A 22,742-nucleotide genomic window follows, 5' to 3' on the forward strand; every position below is an offset into this window, starting at 1 on the left:
TGTACATATATAGGACGCGGTCCCTCTTTCTTTTTCTTTGGAAGAGGGAACAGAAGGAGGAGGTGTCCTTAAAATGTGACCACAAAAATAGGAAAATGTCAATTTCAAAATATGTGAAAATTGAAGGCAATTAAATTCGATCGACCTGCACTTTAATTTATGAATATGGGAAATCTGTCATACTTCTCACTACCTAATTCGTACATATAGTGCTATTGCCTTTCCTCTTTCCGTTAATTTGTTGTACGTACTGTTCAGTATGTAGGTTTTTCTGGACAGTAAAAATCAAGGGGGAAGAGTGAAACATGCATGCATGGTTCGTACGGCCTATTAATCTTCACCTTCTTGGAGTGGCCATGACCCCCGAAAGCAAAGCAAAAGGAAGCAAAACTTGTCTGTTGGTATCCACTTAATTAATTCCTGATCAAAGCCTTTTTTAGTAGTTTTATTTGAGTATGTGTTGGCAATATCACAATTCAAGAAAGTCAAGAGAAGATCAAGGAAGGATCAATGAGGTTTTGGTTTTCATAATTGGGCAGGAAATGACTCTTTATAAGCTGCCAAAAAGTCTTGTCTAGTATCAGTTTTATCAGACAGTGGTACTAATGTTTTGTCCTCCATGTATAGTGTTGCCTATAATTTCGCGGAACTTAATTTTACTGTGATTCGTATAGGCATATTAGGTCTCGTGAGAGCTAAAACAGCTAGGAATTTCAAGTTTGTGGGTTTTAATAAGTTGTCTCAATCAATCATGCATGCTGTAGAACACTAGAAGCTGTAATAATATTTAATGGTACTGTATACAGGGAGAGAGAGGATTTAGAGCTAGCTGACATCAAATGCCAAATAATGAAGAAAGATTGATATATACGCTTAAACTATTGGATTTTCTACTTTTAAGTTGTGTGATCATAGAAAATGTAAAATTTGCTAGGGTTTGTAGATAATTGCTAATCTTTGTGGGATCCACTACAGGTTTTGAGTCCCCTAATTTCGATTCATTGTCCAATTTATTTTCTACTTTGGTTCCTACTCTGCTTGGAGTTTTTCCTGATTGGGAACTCTCTCTCTCTCTCTCTCTCTAGGTTAAAATGCTGATCTAGTAGACTAGTACCTAAACTTCACTCCCGTGCATTCATTCTTCTGTTGGCCGTAGCCACCTAGCTAGATTTCTATTCCGGTCCATGAACCAAGCCGAAGACTGTTTCACCATGCTCATAAAAAAAATGTCTGCTTTGCCCTATAATTTATCTAATAATTATTACCTTCTGTGGACTGCATGCATGGGGTTTAATACTCATGGATTTTTAAATGACCGAAGCAACGGTTTGCCATTATTATGATCAATTCGAAGGTATTTCGAAGTTCGAACGACCAACAACATTGCAAAAATATTGATGATATATAGAACCTCACATGCACGGTCAAGATTTCAAACAAAATATAAGTACATTTGACCGTCAACAACTATAAACAAAAAATTATTTCGACAAGAATTCAGTTGAGTTTCATGCATTTGCATGCATGTGTCACTTAATAATTAGTAGTGGATTATTGAACAGGAAGAAACTTAGATTTAACTCAAGCCCATAACAAAAACCCTAGCTATGGTTCTTGAGCTGCCATGATCTTCGAAATCGCGATAAAAACAAAGGAAAAGATGTTGCATGTTGTGGTGATCTCTTCCTTTTTTTTCTAAAAAAATGTGCATGAACAAAATAGATGAAGCTGATCTATCTTTGGTAGTGGGTTGGTGGTGAATGTAAAGATTGTTAATGCTGGTTTGTCTCATGCATTGGCTCCTTTCCATGGACTCGGTCCTAGATGGTCAGACCTTTCTCTTTCTCGTCCTCTAAAAGCCTGTGGGGGAAGTTTTCGGTACCATCAACGAAAGGCTAGCTGTTTGTCAATCTGTTGCCTTGTGGGCATGGAGGGGTCCATTCCCTGTCTCACACCCAGGCTTCACATGTGTACATGATGCTACAATTAATCTTGAATTCCATTCCTATATATATACGAGAGAGAGCCAAAAGAAAGAAAAAAAGGGAAAAAAAGAAAGAAAGAGGAAAACGTTAACGGAATTCCGATCCGTACCGTATAATGGTATGTCTCCCAACAAAAACAAAAAAACACTTGTTTCCTACGTTCTCTTCTTAATCTTTTCATACAGCCTGGAATGGGTCCCATTTTAGCCACCTTTCCAAGCCATAAAGAGAAAAAAATCAGAAAGTTGTAGGCATGCAGGGGCGTGGATGAATGAAGAATATATATATGCATTGATTGAGGGGGCAAAGTGAAATTAATATAAGACTTGGCTGCATTGTGCAAACGAAATTGGGGAATTAACCATTATCATGATTCATATGATTTATTTTGTAAGGAAAACTAATCAAAAGGTGAAATTGTGAAAAAGAGAAACTCTTGATTGTAACCATACATGAGAAGAAAAGTTGCCTGGGAGATAGCACCCTGTTGAGTGATGAATTGTTAATGGCTCAATGAAAGAGACGCCCATTAGCCAAAAAGAAATTTTGGGCGTAAAACAAGAGCCTCCTTTAAAGCACCATCAAATCAGTATGTGTTCATCATTTCATTCCCTTCTGTGCACCCAAAAAACTCACAACAAAGTCATAAAGTCATCAGATATTTGGGGCTTTATCCAAAGCCTTCCACATACATATATATCTATATATATATATATGGTACTTAGTTCAACCTCATAGTCATAGATGTGCAAGAACATTGTGAAAACAATAGATATGGTGAAAAAAAAATGATCATGTTATATAGACAAAAATAGTCTAAAAGAAATTATATTTATAGTCATGGTTATACAAGCGCCACACAGTCTTTTTGAAAAAAGTAAATTAATATTCACATACAAAAAAAAATAACTTTTTTAATCGTGAATCTCATTCTTTTTCAAAATAATTTCACAGTATTTACACATTTCACGACTATATATAACATAACTCATAATCTAATTCCATGACTGGACACAAGGAAAGCTAAAGCAACTACGATAGTTGTTAAAGCATAGTCATTGGATTAGCTAAATGTCTTTTCATTTTTAAATTTAACAAGTATCATCCACATTTGCTCTACATTGAATCAGCCAAACTGTTTTCGTTCAAAATATGAGCTACAGTAAATTTATTCTACTTTTCAAATCTAAATGTATTTGAGTATTTCATCACTTCCCGCATTGGCTCTTCTCTCCCGCATTCTCTCCCTATTTCGGCACCCCATTTCTGCAAGAGCAGTGATTCTGTTGCTCGCCACATTCTACAACAGTTACAGCAAATGAACATTAGTGACGTTGACCAAAAGGGGTGAGCTTAACATTATTTAAACCATTTTTCTATTGCAAAGATTAAGGAACTGTCTTCTTATGACCAGGATTGTAAGTATGAGATTTTTATTTATTTGAGATTTTACAACCTATGTCCATGTGAGATTTTATTATATTATATCTTCCTTTAAAGTACTTTTACGGATTAAAAAAATAAAAAATAAAAATTACAGTGACAACACACCATAAAGTATTTCCACAAGTGCTAGCTCTCCCACTAAGAAATAGTGACAATAACTTCAACTGCACCAATGATAAGGTGAAGACTTATTATTAACCTCATGATGTGGCTAGAGTTTTGGCTCTGCTATCTATTCTTGTCCTCTCTGTTTTTTGTTTTTTAAATAATATTAAATACAATCGTATTTTAAAAAATATATATATAATTAACTATTATACCTAACTTATCATTTTTTTTAATTTAAAAAAGGGGGCGAAAGCGAAACGCGTTTCGTTTCATTTTGTTGGTAGAGTTCGTCAAATTCAGGTTCGGTAAAAGCGAACGAGAGAAACTTAATCAGATCGTGCAAAAGGCACGCTATTGGGCCATTGCTCTTGCGATCGAGCAGTCCATATTTTATTTTCTGACTGCTTGATTTCATTATTTTCATCATATTTTTCTACCATAAAGCTCGAGGAGGAGTCAACTTAAAAAGGAACACCATAATTAATCCGATCCAACGGCCCAAAATTGACCTTTACACCATCGCTGAGTACGAAATAAGCCCTCTCTCTCTTGATAATAATAATAATAAATAAATAAATAATAATAATAGGGTAAGGAACTTTTTGGGCTTGCTGTTCCCGTACAACCTCCGATGAGATGTGACGTGCAGTGGGCTCTCCCTTCCCCCTTCCCTGCCCCCATCAAATCAAATCTTTGCCTCAGTTGTACTAAAACTTCTACTGTTGATCTTTTTACACCTGGACGGCATCCATAGATTCCACCCCTCTGTCTCCCATCACCCCCTCCGCTCGGATCCTTTCCCTCCAAATCCCTTCTCTCCAGCCATGTCACCACCTCTTACGTGTCTTATACCCCGTCATGCCGACGTCATGCCTCCCATCCTTCAACTTTCAAATAAGAAAAAATATACTTACCCTATGAGATCTTTGTACAAAGTGGTGTATTTTTTTTTTTAATATTTAAAGATTTTTAAAAATTATTTTTTAGAAATAATAATAATATATACTGATAATAAATGTGAGGAGCATACTCATAGGCCCATAGCCATGGTAGCTGAGTAGCAAAAATTAGGCTCCGCTTGATTACACAGATGAGATGAGATGAGATGTTTTAAATAGTAATAAATAAAATATTGTTATAATATAATTTTTTAATATTAATTTTGTATTGAGATTTGAAAAAGTTAGATTGTTTATTATATTGTATATTGGAATTTGAAAAAGATGTAATGATGAGTTGAAATGAGATGAGATGAAATTTTTAATTTTGGCTAAACAAACAAGGCCTTAGATGTTGAATAGGTTTGGCATTAGATCGCAGGCTCAAAACATCTACGGATGGGAGACATACGCCGCGTACAGTGTACTGCACAAACCCCACTTGGCCGTACTTCCTGTCGTGCACGTGGCTCGGGTCCACTGGCCCAAACATTACAACCACCCTCGATCAAGAAAATAAAGTATCATTGCTACTGAAATACCTGTAGTTAATTGGGGGGTATTTCGGACAACTCAAAAATAAAAACACGTGCATACACGGTGAGTACGGCCTCGGTTTCTCCATGGCAATTGCAGAGCACAAATATGATTGAATTAATTAATAAAAGGGCCTCTCTGAATTATTGAAACATCATGAGACAATGTTTTATTATTATTATTATTACTATTGAGGGAGAAAGATGTACGTACCCCTAGGGGTCATTGCCATTTACCAAAATGCCCACAATTAGTAGCTGGACCAGCCCCGGGGGCTTTAGACCACAAAAAGTGTCTTATATCATATTTATATAAACTTTATAAATATTATTATTAAAACAATAAAATTCCCTCTTCCTAATTAATTTACCTTTGGTTCCAATCCTGGCCGTCCATTTCATAATCCAGAGGTCCAAAAAGAAGACTTTAACGACGATTCTAAAAAAGAACAAAATTTAAATAAATAAAAAAAAAGAAAAAAAAAAGGAGACCTCTCTTTCTCTGACAAAAGATGTGAAAAGAGAGAAAAATAGGACATGGTTGGTGCCTTATCTTAGTACCGCTTCTGTAGTATCTGGCGCAGAGGATGGCATTCGTATCCTCTTCGTTGGCGGCTCGGCTTCAGCTTCGGCCAACTCAATTGAGCCGGGGTTCTCCGACCGCGTGTCGCAGCTTCCACAGGCAGCAGCATCAAGGACACCGATGGGGCTTGGTGGCGCCGCCGCCTCCGATCTGCGGTCTTTAAGGTCGGCCGCCGGACACGTGTCGATCAGGTACTCCTCCATTAGTTGGTGACAGCTTATCACCGATTCCTGTTCCCAAAAAACCAAAGGAAAAAGATCCAAAAATATGTTACACTGCTTTCTATGCCCTTCTGTATACAACTTCGCTTCGAGTTTCTCGCGAAAAAAAGAGAGAATTCTTATTCACGAATCAAACCCAAACAAAAAAGTAAAATTATAGTCAGGCCCCAGAGTAATACTTTGTTTACACTCTCGTGAAAAACCACAGGCAATTTGCCATCTATCGCCAGTGAATCAGAACCTCCAGCAGTGGCACAAAGCACGGCAGCTGCAGCTATTGTCGACGGCGAAAAACCCAAGAAATCGATCGCTGAAATATAATAAAATATTACGCTATAGACCGGTAATAATCAAGTATATATATAAAAGAGAATCCGCGAGGGATTGGCTCTGGGTTTGGATTTACCGCGGGTGGTGCTCAGAATGAGATCCGAACAAGCGGAGAAGACGCGGTTGAAGAGCTCGGGTTTAGGAGTCGAAGAAGATGCGAGTTTGGAGATGAAATAGTCAAGGAAATCGAAGGGCGTGACAGCGCGCAATCTCCAGTCGAGAATGGCCATGACCCATAGCTCCATTCGCTGAACCGTTTTCGATTCGAAGACGAACTTGGGCTCAAATACTTGAAGGTCGAACAGGAGTGGGACCTGGGGCTCCTCCATTTTCGCCGCTAAAGACAAACACGCCACTGATAGCAGCTGAAAAGGCCACCCATTTGGTTGCTGAGGTGAAAACAAAACGAGCAAAGCTGTCATTGTCAGACTTCCTCCCGGAAAATATGAACTTTCCCTTGGAAAATACACTTACCGGTAGAGATTGGTAGGAGAGGAAACGATCGAAGTAGTTGATGGAGAGGAAAGCCGTAACCGGTCTGAAGTGATAATACGCATGCACCTGTGCCACACAAAAATTAGCACACCTAAAAAGCAATCCAAAATTCCCACGTCCAGATATCGTTAATTAATGTAGGCTATGCCAATTACGTACGTATACGTATACGTATACTTCGGTAAGCGCGTCTTAAGTGTTTACCTTCAAGATCCAGTTGATGGAGTCTTGGCGAGCGGTAACGTCGATCGAGCGGTCACGACAGCGTCTAAGATAGTCCGGGTGGGGAACGTGGTGGGTCTCCGAGTCGATGAGCGCGGAAATGGTGTACTCATCGGACGGCGAAGAATGAGCGAAGAGAGACGTAGATGGGGGCTGATCGGGGATCAACGTGTCTGAGCAACAGGAGACGATGTCGCCGGTGTCCTCACCGCAGTACAAGCTAGTAGTAGTAGCAGCAGCAGCGAGGGAGGAGTGGCCGGTCGAGTGAGACATGGAGGCAGAGAGAGTGGTAGACTAAGAAGAGAAAGTTAACTAAGGCGACTGCATTGGTAGCGGCGGCGAGACGGAGACGGCTGGGATTGGTGCTTGTGGTGGTAGTGGTGGAGATGGAGTGGGAAATGTTTGCTCTGGTCATGGCTAGCTTTGGCTTTATGGGTTTGGGTATATAGCATACTCTTTATTGTCTCTCTTTCTGTCTCTCATCAATCTCTCTCCTCCCTTGAAAAAAAATACTAGTTTTTTTTATTAAATTTAATTACTATTATTCGTATTTATTTTAGTTTTGGTATTTGGGTTATTTCGCTTTCTTTGTCATATAACAGACATTTTATTGCAGCTGTGAGCTTTTAATGTCCCGGCTGGTCGTTTAGATGTCGCTATGTACTATATCATATAGCCCCACTACGTCTTCAAATCAATTTTATTTGAGTATATTTTTAAGAGGAGTATTTCTCTGCCCATTTACCGGGAAAAAGAATCCATAATTAGCCCATAAAATCGTTGATTTTCCTTATGGAAGCTGCGCATTTCGTATTTGAAGAGGAATTTTTTTAAATACAGGTCATAACTCGATCTGTAGCTGTTGTGAAGCATAAACCAAGAAGGAGAAGTTGATTTGAAGTTGACGTAGCATGAGCTGCTACCCAAATGGCACATAAAATTCGAACTTCCTCAACTAGAACTAGAAGAGGTCCATCATCACCATGCACGTACCTCGTCAAGGCTTCGTCCCAACAAAAGTCGCCTCCGGCTGTTGGAACCAAAAGACATGGTACACCTTTGGTGCCAATCAGCCCACGGGATGATATACCCGTGTGTGGTGATACTGTGATACACGTCCTATGGCTATACTGCTGTTGGACTGTTGAGATTGGGTTTTAGTTTGGGTTGTAGATTTTCGGTGCGAAAAAAGGGCCGAAGACGATGGCCAGGATGTCGACTGGGGTCAGTCTTGTAAAGGGTGTAAATACTGGTGGGCCTTTGGGTGGGAGGTGTAGGGCCGGCGGAACAGCTGGAGTCATTTTCACAATCACATGCGTCCACGGTTACCTTATATTTATATATTAATTTAGATTATACAATTAATTGGGACTAGAGGGATCATTGATATTTCATTTCATGACATGGTTGATCCATTCAAAAATTCCATGAATTACACTTTATACTAAGAAATAATCATTTCTTTTGAAACATGACTACCAAACTATCAAAATTATCATTTCAGCCCTCAAGTTATCACCCATTTGCATTTTTCCTTCCTTTTTTCATGCATAGTCACTTATTTTCCATCTTTGTTAAGCAGTCAAACTTATAACGAAAGATAAATTGTAACTTTTACTGCTGAAATCTGTATTATCACATATTTTCATCTATAAGAAGCTAAAATACAAGATTAAGTATGCAATACCGGTATTGCCAGTGTCATGCTCAACTATATTACTATATTTTCTCACCCTCTCGTATTTTTGCACTTAAGAAAGGCAATGGCTGAAGTACAAAAGGATGCCATACGCTCAACAAATTTAAAATGTTTCCAGGAATAGTTTTCCATTTCTAGTCCACAATGGGAAGCTATAACTCAACAATCAGAATGAGGGGAAGAACCTGTTAAGGTTATAAGGCAGACCATAGAACTCGTCGCTCCTAGTATCCTGGTTATAGAACCTGAACTTCTCCCACCAGTGCCTCCCGCTGTCTCGACGGGTTGAGCTGTGGCCACGGCCTAATGTAGAGTCCAAAATGAAAGCAACTATAGCTGCCACCGTTGCCGGAGATGAAAAAAGGACTTGTATCATGGTGTTGAACTGCGAGTAATGAAAACCAAATTAATTAACTTACAGTTCAGTTCAGTTCACCATAAGAAAAGTAACCAATGTTAAGCCTATAGGAAAGGTAAATTATGAATTATACACACCCATATAGCGCCTGTGTGGACAGGACCCCGCCCGGATATCAACAGGTACTCATTGAAATATTGAGGCACACTAAGACCCATGAAGAGAGCAAAGCCGAGAATAAATTTTGATCTGAAGCTGTTTAGATTGGTGAATTGAAGATAAGCAAGGCCAGCTGAAACTGCTCAACCACAACAAAATAAATAAATAAAAAGTTCAAGAAATCAAACGTTAGAAGCATAATTCATGTTTAGAACATTTTAAAAATGTGTACTGTGTTGTCTCTAGTCTTCTAGAGCCATTGGGTCCTACCATCTAGAATGACCATAGTAAAGCGATACATACCCACGTAGGCAAAGAGAACGCAGTACAATGCCGCCACAATCGGTAATGGAATAGAAGCAAGGACAGCCCCGAATTTTCCTGGGACAAGAATTAGGGACACAAGATCGTTCATTAGGTTAAATGTAATAATCTTAACAACAATATCAAAGCTAGATAAAGATACCGTGTAAGAATGGCTAATTAAGCTATTAATGTATGAAATACCACACCTAAAACAGAGAAGAAAAGCATGAATCCAGCTGCTATTTGAACGACTCTTCTACTTCCAACTCGGGTTAATCCCAAAAGACCTGCATTTTCACTTTGAACGGAATAAATACTACATAGTTAGATTACATATCTTTGTGTGTGTGTATATATATATATATATATATATAGAGAGAGAGAGAGAGAGAGAGAGAGAGAGAGAGAGAGAGAGAAATCTAGTATATTTTTTTTTTTTATTGAAAAGTCTTGTAGACTACAGGATTTTCATAAATCAATCCAATGTTCTTCAAAACCAGTCTATAGAAGACTTAGATATTGCAGCATTAAAGGCTATATGAAAGTTTCACAATCATGTAATGCAAAAGTTGAACTCGTTGGAGTATACATGCGTGAGGGAGTGGAATGCAACATCTATTATATAAGAGGGCTGGCTTTTGGATTAAGATGCAGGTGTCTTAACATGTCGATTAAAGCCTCATTTGGAGACTATGGAAATGTTTATATCCCTAACAAAAAAGCATGAGTCCTGATCTAAGGAATTTCTCCATGAAAAGTGAATAAGTATTAGAAGCATGGTTAATGCTTACACTGATGCAGTGGAGCCACTTCCAGTGCCAAAAAAGCCATCCAACAGAGTGCCTATTCCCTGAAATTTATTAGCATTAAACAGCCGAAGGAGAGAGGACGATCAATGTAGAAAATGTACTGAATACAGTAACAAAGAACGAGGCATCAGAGTATCAATAGCAACCTGCCAGCCAACACCACGGCTGAGTACAGAAGGAGGTATATGTGTCGCACTCCCATATCTCGACGCTGCAATATATGTACCTGTGGACTGCAAAGAGAAATTATTACTAAAATAGACAAGTACTCATCATGTGGATAACAGTACAAGTTTTAAAGAAGGAACAAGGGCAGAGCATGGATTGTCTAGGGATCTTCACAGGATTCCCAAGCTTTACAACACAAGAATCTGTAGATAACCATCTCCATGCATGTTTGACCTCCGTAATCTAAACTTACATATGCATAATTTGACCTCTGTTGCATTCTCATATCATCAACAAGCATAGGCAGATTACCATATCACCAGCTAGAGTTATAAAGAAGGTTAATTAATGCTTTAATAAATCAAACCTCTATGATAGCAACGAAAGAAGCAGCCATAATTGCAAGAGCATCTCCTGCATTAAATGTCGGACTCCCCCACTGAAACGGATATGGAACCCTAATCCTACATATGGCAATGTAGAATGATTTCAGTTCCCACATAAAGTGAAGCATAAATTTGATCAATAATTTACAATGGCCAAGAAAATATTGTTTGAAATCCAACATGATTAAGGTAGCAACCGGCAAACTCGTATGTCTCAATGATCATGTTTCTAGTAAACACATAATAAAATCGACCAGGGGCAAACTTTGAAAGTTATAATAACACCAATACCAGAAAGAAAGAGTAAGGTGTAAGTTTAATCTAAAGCTCTGAAGTATGAGTAATCACTTGAAGATGTGAATACAAGTGTTCATGAAAATGAGTGATGCAAATTAAATGGATTACAGCTGAGGTTTTATATATGAGCTCACCAAGGGGCGGCACTTATGAGCCCAGCACGATCGGTACGGCAACTTAGTTGGGTTTTTAAAGGTCGATTATCATATGCTCCAGCTACAGTCAAAATTTCTGCATAGACCCATACAATTGCAACCGAGAGTAGGACAGCAAATCGATCAAATATGGCCCTGTTTGATTTTAACATAGAGGGTATATACTGCAAGACAAAAAAAGTCAAATAAGTCTTGTGAAAGATATTAAGCAATGAAAGGTGAAGAGTAGAGTTTCCTAATTTGTATGCAGTTAATATCTCTTTTCACTTTGCAGGTTCGAGAAAGTTGAGAGATCATGAGATCTCTTCCTTCTATTGGCGCAAAGTAAGAACGCAAGGTTGGGAAGTGATATCTAGCCTATTACCCTACATCCTGCCTAAGAGTTGTCATAGGGACAACTGCATGGTTCCTCTCTAGATTTATATGATATGATATCAACCAAATCAGAATATGCCAAGCCGAAGCAGATTAGTTGGAGCAATGCAAACAAGAATATCAAGCATGCCTTTCTTATTTCAAAATATTGAGGAAAATTTTAGATGACAAAGCAGCAGATGCTCAAGGACATTGCTTACCTGAGATAAAATAATCACTATAATCAATTCTGGCAGTCCAACCTCAATGCATTTTGCCAGCTACAAGGGTCAATGAAAAATAAAGGTCATTTTCATGAGACAATTAATATACATTAAATGAATAATCAATCTGGAAGTCCAACTTCAGTGCATTAGTCCAGGTAATGGAAAAAAAAGATCATTTACTTAAAAGCTTTACGTGTAAGTGAAGCCACCTAATTAATATAAACACTCCTGTAGAATATATGAATATGTAGGAACTCCATGTGCAGTTCCCAAATAAATTTTGAATTAGTTGAGGCTATTTAAAGAATTAGTTGAACAAACAAAACAATAAGCTGATCTAGATCAATCCTGGACAAGTTAAGACCTGCCAGAGAGTTTCACTACTTTTCGGCCGGCAAAAACTCCCAAGTAGATAAAGAAAACAAGTCAATTGATCGAGATATATCTTCAACTAGCTAGGGCCTATCAGATCCGCTCCCTCGACTCTTACATGCATTCTCGCATGCAGATCCATTCCTATCCAAGCATGTAGCCAACCCTCGCCGCAAGTTCTAGTGGCTTGTACATACCTCCTGCACCTTAGAACTCACCTATCACACAATTTTGCATAAGACTAGATTCCCCTTTTGCCGATACATTGAACTATACTTCCTTGTCACAGATGTGAGAGAGGAGATCGCCATCAACATCCTCAACACAAAAAGTTGGTGTACATGTTAAAGTTGTTTGGTTATGCTTCCGATAATGAAAACGCCTTCAAGGGTGGCCTCTTTCTTGATCACAACTCGATAAAATATGAGATCCAAAATAGTCTAATTTCATTTGCCGTAAAATATTTAATAAAATGGATAGAGTTTAGAGTTAGGATTCAAACTTATGATCTCTGCTTTACTATCATGTGAAATTACCATATATCCCAAGAGGTTAAGTTGATGGAAAGTGATAGATTTTATTATTTATTTTATATCTTAACAAAATAATATGTTCCCAATTTTTCCTTTTTTCTAATCAGCAATGAATAATCAATGATAGCAAACTAATATTCCAGTCCCTTAGAGATCGGACAGAACCACAGATGAGATTTTCCAAACAGTGTAGAGTCTGAACACATTCTTCCGAGTACGAATGAGGGTGATTGAAATATAGAACCGGAAACTGTGCCCTGCATAAAAACTATCGAGTAATGAAAAATAACAAAATGAAGGGTTCAGTAATCTTACTTGTGGGAAACCAAGCGCAAACAGACCAAGTCCAGTAAGAGTAACAAGAGGAACTGCAGCAAGAGGGCTAATAAACCTGCATACCTCGAAATTTATTCATTAGTTCCTCGATCGAACAACTGAATAATGAATAAATTCCCAAAAAACAAATAAAATAAATATATCCTCAAATCCAATAAAACTATTTTCCAGTCTCCTACCTCCCAAGGATTCTCCAGAAACCAAAAAATCCAATAATCATTTGGAGGAGAGATGAAATAATGAGTGCTCCTTGCACTGCTCTCATAGTCTGTTTAAACCTCTGTAAAATATCACGAACATATGAGACATATTGTAAGCGTTCTCTTTGACCACCGCCTGGTCATTCTGTCCTAGAACCAAACAGAGTCCTAAGAAGGACAACAACAAACGTTAAATAATACCTGACGGGGATCTGTGACTGCACCGAACCTACTCGACAAGGTAAGTGTAGTAATAGGGAGAACGAAAGCGTATGAAGCCCCCATCACAACTGGCAGCCGAGTCCCGAACAAAGTCTGCAAGAGAGTGTTTATACCCGCAACAAATAGGAAAGTATCTATCACCTGAGCCTTCTCCACCTATAATAACAGTGACAATAACACACTGTCATTTGGTCAATAGAATATAGAAAAATAACTGAGTAATGGGATTATATGTACGTATATTGGGTGCTCGTGCGTGCGTGTGAGCGATAATTTGAGATCAATTCTTACATTGCCACCACCCATTAGAGGGACAAGAATTGTTGAGATGATAACAATGGTTCCAAGCATCACCAGGTAGTGCTGGAATCCGAGAAGAATGGCTTCAGCTGCAACCAATTAAGTCCAGTTTAGCAATCGTTTTGCACATACGAAATTGAGACATCCGTGGATATTTAACTTAAAAGGACTATTTATAGTACTGGAAGCGTTAATTTCTAGGAAATATTAAAAACGCGTAGATATATGCATAATGTAATAAAAGCAGGGAAGCCAAATGAAAATCAGAATATATACAAGTTATGTTTGGTTGTTTGGAAACTGCAGGAGAATGTTTATCATTTTAATAGTCGAGGAAAGATCAAATCCAAATGCGAGAGAACGACAACCTTTTGCAAGACTAAGGTTGATAAAAAGCAAAAATGAAACATAAAACTTGGTGACCAATTAATTCAAAGAATGAGAGAAAGAAAGAAATAATTAGAAACGGAAAAATATACGACAGAGAGACAGAGAGAGTTACGCCAAGCGGGAGAGCTAGAGACACAGAAGTCGACACCGGGAAGCTGTTCTTTGACCGGATGTGGTTGAAACTCACTACCACCACCTCCTCCTCCTCCACCCACAGCCATTTCTCACACACACACACACACTCTTTCTCTCTCTGAGTATATGAGATTCTATGTTTGCGTGTGCCTAGTGTAGGCGTTTTATAAGAAAGCTCAGCCTCTGTGTGTATCAAAGAATTTCTTCTGCCTATTCAAACTGGCACGATGGTGGACTAATATAAAGAGAGAGAGATAGAGAGGCATGATAATTAATGATGATGATATAGAGGAATCTCAGAGATGGAGTTAGGCGGCGTCGTTGTGAATTTGGTTGCAGCAATAGTAGTGATTGATTATATATGCATGCATAACATATATACCTTTTTGCCACTTTTTCTTTTCTTGTTTATTTAGGATAGAGCTAGCTGTAACTACAACTTACAAAGAAAGTGAGACTCGGAGAGAGAGAGAGAGATTTCCATACTCATTGTGTTAATTTATTATGTTTTTTCCTTGGAAAGTTACCAACTTCGACCCACTCTCCTTCTACATTGACGTTCTCTTTTTGTAAACAACACACTGATCTCTCTATATGCCTCTCTGTTCAGAGTAGTACTGCACGCAGTACATGGGTTTGTAATTTGTTTGTTTGGATGCGTGGGGCTTTGGTTTTTGGTTGCGCATCCGCGTCAAGTATTTGGACACCAGACATGGAATTTGCATTTCAGAGTCGTTTTCGTTTTTCCATTCATTGAACTACTTTGCTTTCCATCCTTGTTTTAATTGCCTTCAACCAAGGCTGTTTCCAAAGCCTATGTTATTTTTAGTGAGCCTGATTTGGGAAACAACAGCCTGCATGCACCCAAATAAAGGAAGGAAATAGTAGTAGCTGCGGCCTGCACCTTTAGGTCACAGTGTAACAGATATGGAACAACTTGGAATTCAAACCAATCTTGCAAATTAGCACCACGCCCCTTCGGCTTTTATATTAGATTAATCCTGGGTATAAAAAAAATTAGAGTTTATTATTAATAAATTAATTTTATTTTCTTGTATATTTTATATATATATATTTTTAAATAATTACGCATTACATGCATATTATCATTCCTCTTGTATTTATCAACTAAATAATTACCTAAAGACAAAACCCACGTAGCAAAATGAAATTACAGAAGAAATCGAGAAAACAAATTAAATAGCTGTCTTTTCTGTAAAAAGATGTTAATTAATTTCGAGACCTTTTTTTTTTTTTAAGAACATAAATGGGTAATTGTCAGTGGAATATTTGGTCAGATTTATCCGTACTGTGTCGGGGGGTCGAGGAGGGATTCCTCTCCCACTCCCAACGCATCTCTTTGCAAATGTACTGAAATGAAAATCTCAGGCGATTCCCTCTTTGACTCTTGAGCCTTGAGTAATTCAAATATTCTTTTAGTTATTATTTGGAAGATGTAGTGAGTCAAAAAGGAAGGTGCACCAACCATGCTTTCCGGCATCGGTTGGATTGTATTGGTGAACAATAATCTCCCTACGGCATTGGCCTGCTGCCAACTGCTTTAGATCCTAAAGAGCTGGGCCTTTCCATTTTCACTCAAACTTCAATTCTATGGGCGTTTCTCAAGCCCGGCCCGGATCGCGCACTTTGCTTATGAGCACGTTTAATGGGCTTTGGCTTCGAAAATTCTCCACCTTTCTTTTGGGCCGAAAATCCCTCCCCAATTTTTTTTCCCTTTTTCAATTTAATTAAAGGACTAATAAGAAAATGTTTTATAATTTATGAACCAACTTGTAAACGTATTATAATTACAAAAAAATTCAACACACAAATGTATTTTAAGCTAATAAAATACTATTCTATCTCATGTATACTATCATTTAAATAATATTTTTAATTACTACTCGAGTTTCAAACAAATAATAATTTTTCCTTTTTTCGTATTATTTTTTAGTCCATCTTGAATAAAAACGTGTGTTTGGTGGTTGTTATTTGTTTCAGACTGCACCGACAAAAAACAAAAAAAAAAAATCCCGTTGTATCAAACCGTGCATACACCCTCCGTCAGACAGCAATATATCATTAAACTTGACATGACCTATGATTGCAAGCCATGTCAACTATGCTTAGAGTATTGGTATTGGCTTCATCAAAAATCAAGTCAAATGTATAAAATGATTAATATATATAAATCATAGCTGCATTGGATTCATCAAATGAGAAATTAGGAGTTTTGAGCTACAGTAAATCTATAGTTTCTTTCAAATTTGAAGGGTTACTATACACTCATCAACCAATTATTTTACTACATTTTAATTCCCAACTATTATACTTTATTTTTCCTCTCTCATTTTTTTTCCCATGCAACCTTAGTTTCATTTCAGTTTTAGATTTATGGTCAGCCCCAAGTATAAAATTAAATTATTAATGTACCTATAGTTAGTTTAATTGCTAAAAATGAAAAAAAAATTATATTATTATTAAAAAAATAATATTATATTATTATTTTGATGAATTCAATAGCTAATCCAATGTGAGATTATGAATATGAAGGTTTTAGATTTATGAAAAATTTATACTTTTCATCAAATTTTAAAGATAATTTTGATGAAACTAATGTGAATGCTTTTACAACGTCAACCTCTTTCTTTTGTCTCGTTTAGGACAAGAGAAGATACCATATTACCAATCCATGTTATCTTTACACATATGTATTTTTTTTAATATTTTTTAAAAATTTATAACATCGTTAAAAATTATTTTTTAATTATAAAGTAAATAAAATAAAATAAAATAATTTTTTTTTAACTGTCAGGATTCCTATATGTGACTTTAGCATTTCTACATATAAATAACTAAGGACAACATGATCTAACAAATATTATAGAGAAGGAAAATGATAGGGTTAATATTCTTTTACTATCTATTTATTACTTTTTTGTAATTAATTTTTTTATTTAATAGTTAAGGAAATGATTATTAATAAAATTATATATTTTTTAATTTTTTTAATGATTAAAGATGTTAAAAAAATACTTAAAAATGATAAAAAAAAAATCATAATACTTTATAAATATAGTAAATGGATAGTGGTATACCCGATAGAGAAATCTTATTCTTTGCAGCAAATGCATTGTTTTTGTTTTTTTCCCAATGTTTTGTATTATTAAGAAGTAAATTCCAAACAGTCTCATCCAACTGAAATACTAAAATAAATAAAAATATAAAAATTAAAGGCGTACCGTTTACTCCAATATGATAAATTTTGGTGACGTATTCATTTTCGTTAGTCCCGCATGGCTCATTCGGGGTCCTACATATTGCTTGTATTATTCTACAAAACGTCAGACTGGATGCATGCATGACGTTGCATCAACATTGAATAATTTGGTTATTTTGTCGAATAAGACAGGAAAACGTTCTCCAGTAAAAGATGGAAGGTTCTAGCGGTACATAAATATGAAGATTATTTTTTTAAAATATTTTTTTAATATTCTTAATTATTTAGAAAAATAATTATTTTCTTAATCATAAATAAAAAAAATTAAAAAATCAAAATACGTGAACGGTTAGTTTGATAGGCTTGATCTCTAACATTTTCCATAAAAGATATATAATATTTGCGTGTTCTATTAATAGATTATAGAGTAATTCTACATATAATCGTAAAATATTTAAATATTAAATAATCGTTTTAAAAAAAAATAAGATTTATTATTAAATATTTAATTTTTTAATATAAATTTTATATTTTATTTATTTTTTTAAAATAATTACATTGCAGTTATATAATTCACTACTATAAATACCTTCTCACCTTAATCTATTGAAAAGGATGTTTGTGAATTTTCAGCATTATTTATGAATGTATTTAGGTGGATTGTCTAAAATTGACGAAATGGCCAATGAATTAGTTGGCTGCCGTGCCGTCCACCTGGCCAGCTAACTTGCTTTTTTTTGGGGTTAAAAAAGCATGGGATGGCAACGTTAATTAATTAATTAGTTAGAAGCATTCAACCTAATTAATTAATTAATTAATTAACCTCCACTTTAGACCACATGCAGCACATTTTCACCACTAACCTTCCTAAATTATTGTATTACAAGAAATTTATTTATTTATTGTCATTTATTTTTTATGAAAAATGACTATTGTCTAAAAAATAAATATTTTTTTTGTTATATATAGTTATTTTTATCATAAATAATTTGTTATAAATATTTATTTTTTATAATAAAATTGATAAAATAAATAAATATATATAATTTGTTATAAGAAAATGAAAAAGGAAAAAAGTATTTCGTGCTGTCTACGTCCTTAGTTTAATGCATTTCTATTTTGTAATTAAGACTTCTGTTTGTGTCCAAGTGACATGAGTTCTAAAAGCCTTCAATGAATTAGAATGTGGTCCATATATCAGTAGAGTCTGGACTCCTACCGATCCTAATCTTGTCGTGTTATTAAGGTGGAGCCCGTGAGTTGCCCTCTCGAATTTACGCGTATTTGTAAATTCTGACTAATTAAGAAAACCAATGTCAACGCGTTTTTTACTGGAAGAATTAAGGTGATTTCGGAAAACTTTGTACATTTAAAAAAAATATATATATATATATATAAAACCATTTTTAGGTATATTTTATAAATTTTATTATTATAATTAGTTGTATCATTTTTTTTAATATTAAATAATTATTTTGACTAATTACATTATTAGATAGTAGCGTCTTTTATATAATTCTTTATACAATTTTATTTTTAATTAAGAATATTTCTTATAAAATAGTATTATTTTCTAAAAATATCATCAATTTAAAATCTAATTATGTAAAATATTAAAAAAGAATGTACATGTAACATTGTTCTATTTTTTGATCTGAGAGTTTTCAGTCTCAGAACAACTTGTATCTAGGTTCTGCTTGGTAAGTGAGATGAAAATTTTGAATTTAAGATAAAATATTAAAATATTATATTTTAATATTATTATTGTTTTGAGATTTGAAAAAGTTAAGAAAAAGTTAAATTATTTATTATATTTTGTATGGAGATTTGAAAAAATTGTAATGATAAAATAAGAATTTTGAGTTTCAGATAAAACTTTCTATCTACCAAACAGAACCTTAATATTTTATACTACGCGCCTTGGACGCGGTTTTTATTGGGAATATCTTTCTCCGCCACTAAGGCAACACAATGGCCACCTAAATAGATAACCTTGAAAGAATCGATCACAACCCTTGATCTTGCCACCTCATTATAGACTACCAATTTTTCCTCATGGCTATTATTACGTGTCAAAATCGTATTTGCTGCAAAATATATTGAGTGATTTAAGACTAAACAAACAAGAAACCAGAACGAAACCTCCCTCGGTTGACGGCTCCATCCAACTTCTTCTCTCAATTCAAAGTCCGCGTTTTTGTTTTTTTCCTCTTTTTTTTTCAATTGAGAGAGAGGTAGCATTGAAAACACGTATATACTATAAAATAGCCCCTCACTTCCCTCTCTGTGACACCCACCTCCTCAAGAACTCATTTTGGGGAAGGAAAGATTCGATATAAAGGAGATATCAGCGGCACGGCTAACCCATCAAGCAAACTTAAAGTATGAGTTATTACAATCAGCATCAACATCCTGTTGGTGTCCCTCCTCCACAAGGTCAGACCCTATAATCTTGAATCTATTTCGGTGTTGAGAGGATATTTCTTGTGTTGGATCTGTGTTTTTGTTCTGGTTTCTTTGGATGTTAATTTGATGCTTCTTGTGGAATTGGTGACTAATAGGCTATCCGCCGGAAGGATATCCCAAGGATGCATATCCGCCTCCGGCCTATCCAGCACAGGGATATCCGCCACAGGGATATCCTCAGCAGGGATATCCCCCGGCCTACGCCCCTCAGTACGGTCAGCCTCCCCCTCAGCAACGCCAACAGGGCAGCGGCGGCTTCTTGGAAGGCTGGTACGTCCTCCTCTCTCTCTCTCTCTCTCTCTCTCTCTCTCTCTCTCTCTCTCCGTTGACTTTGACCGAGTCCTTTGTATCCGAGCCTGGCCGATCTGGGTTATTTTCCGGGAATAGGATGAGACAACTGATCTGCGGGCTCACAAGGCGTGCACGGGGGTGTTTGCCCCCGTTGTCCGCAAAACCCGATAGTCGAAGAAAGAAGAAGGGGTTCGTTCGCATGAATTGTTAGGCAGTTGGGATTCTTTTTTCGGGATTGCCCAACGTACCCTTTACCTGAAATAGAAGGAGGGTGTTTTAGTCATTCTAGTTATTCCTTTTGTTTTCTTTTTCTTTTTAGATAATTGTCAATTGATATAGAAAATTTGTTTATCGCCGCTTGCCAGAGTGCCCTATGAAAAAAAAAAAAAAATATTGTTCAGGATATTTGTGGACTGTTGGGTCACATTTCGCAACCTATTAATTCCGTAAAATAGTTAAGTGTTGTTATTGGTAACTCTGCATTAATGAGGCGCTCTCTAGTGCTATAATTATGATTGGTTGGTTGTTTTCCTGATTGGATTTAATTATATTTGCAGTTTGGCTGCTCTATGCTGTTGTTGCCTCTTGGATGCCTGCTTCTGATCATGAGAAACTCTGCAGCAGCAAAAAATGGGAGAATTCACATTTCCCATCTATTTAAATTGTCTAGTTTTTCTTCTTCTATAACCCTCCCCCCTCCCCCTCCCCCTCCCCCTTCTCTTGACTATTGTTCCTTATAAAATATTAATAATATTGTACTCTTGTGTGCAAGTGAACGTGTCATCACCCATTTCTTTCTTTCTTTATATGAGTTTTTCATTTGAGTTCCCGTCTCCTTGTCTGTTTTTATTAACATTGATTGGTTGCTTCTTTTTAATCTTGATTGTCAAGATTTTAAAATGTAATGAAATTAAAGGTCTTTTCTTCTCGAATTTTTTAAAACTAAAAGCTGCCTTCTATCCGAAATGAAAATATGCTTAGATTAGTGTTGTTTTTTGAAAGTTTATCTGTAAAGTATCAACAGTAGTGAAAATCAAACCAATCACAAATAAAAATAATGAACTGGTAGAGTTTTAAATATATTATTTTAATTTATGATATCATGTTTGATATATTGACATCTTAAAATATATTAACGCATTAGGGAAATCATGGTAACCTTACAAACAGCTATACTTGGAGTCTACCACATTAATTCATGGTTTGGGCTTATTCCTGAATTGGATATGAAATGGTACACATCCGAATGAGAGATTATTGTAGCAAGTGAAAGGGCGAAACTTCGAAATTGAAAAAGATAACTCTATATTTGCTAATTGAGTAACGATAAATATATATTTTTTTAACATTTTAATGTTTTAAATTGAAAATTTTTCTATAAAACGAGTTTTATAGAAAATATCCATCTTTTAAAATACGTCTGTGTAAAGAATTGTGAAAATGATGTATTCATTTTCCTTACTAATTTTAATGTTGAATTACGTATTTTATTATTATTATCATGCGAATTTCTATAACCTCCGTTTCTTTTGGGACATCAAATGAGTGTGCTGAATATGACATTAACAATAAAGAAATGATTTTTGCAGTCTTAGTTGTGCAAATATTGCGTAATTTTTTTGAAAAAAATGAATTAATACTGAATCTACATGAAAAAAATTAACTTTTTATTATGGATCTCACTCTTTTTCAAAACGATTGCACGACATTTACACATTCCACGACTATAATTACTCTTAACAATATTAGTGGCAGCATAAATATTTATAAAATATTCATCAAAGAGTGCCCTAATTTGACATCCATAGAATTTTATATATTAAGTTATGATTTGAAGGATAAGAGTTTTTTCCCAAATTGGAGTAGAGAAAATTTCCTCCATGCCATTAAAAAATGAAAAATGATATATACATTTCTAATGTGTGTTAATCTCACATGCTTCTTTTGAAAAAAATAGATAAATATGAGACTTACATATAAATTTTTTTAATGGTAAATCTTACTTTTTTTTTAAATTGAGCATACAGAGCTTGCACACTCTAAATTTGTCATATATCTTTGTCATATATCTAGCATTACCCGTAAAAAATTGATATATGTCTTTTAGATGTAATATATATATTTAATAAAAGGATATTTATCAAATTTTAAATTAAACTCCTAAAAATAAGTGTTTTTCGCATATTTAATGCATGTTTGGAATTGCGGTAGAAAAATATAGTGTATAGTTTTAGAGCTTATAGTTTAAGTAATAAGTTATACTAATAAAAATTTATTTTTTATTCGGTAATCATATATTTAAAACACTTTTAAATATATTATATTTGTTTGAAAACAATTTTAAAAATATGTTTTTTGAGGTAGAGAAATGACGATTATTGTATTTTTTAAAAATTATTACCATATCCTCGTAAGTTTGAAAGTTATAATTATTTAAAAGTTGTATAATTACTTTTATCCATTGGTAGTTTTTTAAAAATTCAAATTACATTTCT

The 22,742-nt window shown here is 35.4% G+C and overlaps 3 protein-coding genes across 3 annotated transcripts; 1 reads left to right on the forward strand and 2 right to left on the reverse strand.

Annotated features, from left to right (window-relative positions):
* Positions 1–5,385: 5,385 nt before the first annotated feature.
* LOC122314210 (cyclin-D1-1-like) lies at positions 5,386–7,350 on the reverse strand. The gene is made up of 5 exons (XM_043129635.1): positions 6,847–7,350; positions 6,622–6,708; positions 6,224–6,536; positions 5,997–6,127; positions 5,386–5,826 (listed from the first exon to the last, which is right to left on the reverse strand). The coding sequence occupies exons 1-5, from the start codon at positions 7,135–7,137 to the stop codon at positions 5,563–5,565; spliced, it is 1,086 nt and encodes a 361-aa protein (XP_042985569.1). The 5' UTR covers positions 7,138–7,350; the 3' UTR covers positions 5,386–5,562.
* A 1,102-nt stretch (positions 7,351–8,452) lies between these two features.
* On the reverse strand, positions 8,453–14,637 carry LOC122314209 (nucleobase-ascorbate transporter 4-like). Its single transcript, XM_043129633.1, has 14 exons — positions 14,248–14,637; positions 13,737–13,834; positions 13,425–13,601; positions 13,203–13,303; positions 13,003–13,078; positions 11,777–11,836; positions 11,181–11,365; positions 10,731–10,827; positions 10,342–10,428; positions 10,178–10,236; positions 9,593–9,684; positions 9,384–9,461; positions 9,059–9,219; positions 8,453–8,948 (listed from the first exon to the last, which is right to left on the reverse strand). Exons 1-14 carry the CDS (start codon positions 14,354–14,356, stop codon positions 8,730–8,732), a joined length of 1,599 nt encoding a protein of 532 aa, XP_042985567.1. The 5' UTR covers positions 14,357–14,637; the 3' UTR covers positions 8,453–8,729.
* A 5,080-nt stretch (positions 14,638–19,717) lies between these two features.
* LOC122312547 (cysteine-rich and transmembrane domain-containing protein WIH2-like) lies at positions 19,718–21,053 on the forward strand. Its single transcript, XM_043127191.1, has 3 exons — positions 19,718–19,926; positions 20,052–20,226; positions 20,805–21,053. Exons 1-3 carry the CDS (start codon positions 19,875–19,877, stop codon positions 20,848–20,850), a joined length of 273 nt encoding a protein of 90 aa, XP_042983125.1. The 5' UTR covers positions 19,718–19,874; the 3' UTR covers positions 20,851–21,053.
* Positions 21,054–22,742: the final 1,689 nt, after the last annotated feature.

Source organism: Carya illinoinensis, chromosome 6, assembly GCF_018687715.1.
Source record: "Carya illinoinensis cultivar Pawnee chromosome 6, C.illinoinensisPawnee_v1, whole genome shotgun sequence".
Taxonomy (NCBI): Eukaryota; Viridiplantae; Streptophyta; class Magnoliopsida; order Fagales; family Juglandaceae; genus Carya; species Carya illinoinensis.

Bases quoted from the DNA above. Each gene is read 5' to 3' on its own strand.
- LOC122314209 (XM_043129633.1), bottom strand. From the start codon at position 14,356: ATGGCTGTGGGTGGAGGAGGAGGAGGTGGTGGTAGTGAGTTTCAACCA. The intron at 9,685-10,177 runs GTAAGCATTAAC...TTCCGTTCAAAG, and splicing joins AGTGGCTCCACTGCATCAGT to TGAAAATGCAGGTCTTTTGG. The intron at 9,220-9,383 runs GTATGTATCGCT...GTGGTTGAGCAG, and splicing joins CGTTCTCTTTGCCTACGTGG to TTTCAGCTGGCCTTGCTTAT.
- LOC122312547 (XM_043127191.1), top strand. From the start codon at position 19,875: ATGAGTTATTACAATCAGCATCAACATCCTGTTGGTGTCCCTCCTCCA. The intron at 19,927-20,051 runs GTCAGACCCTAT...GGTGACTAATAG, and splicing joins TGGTGTCCCTCCTCCACAAG to GCTATCCGCCGGAAGGATAT. The intron at 20,227-20,804 runs GTACGTCCTCCT...TTATATTTGCAG, and splicing joins GGCGGCTTCTTGGAAGGCTG to TTTGGCTGCTCTATGCTGTT.
- LOC122314210 (XM_043129635.1), bottom strand. From the start codon at position 7,137: ATGTCTCACTCGACCGGCCACTCCTCCCTCGCTGCTGCTGCTACTACT. The intron at 6,537-6,621 runs GTAAGTGTATTT...TTTTCACCTCAG, and splicing joins TCTCCTACCAATCTCTACCG to CAACCAAATGGGTGGCCTTT. The intron at 6,128-6,223 runs GTAAATCCAAAC...ATTATATTTCAG, and splicing joins CATTCTGAGCACCACCCGCG to CGATCGATTTCTTGGGTTTT.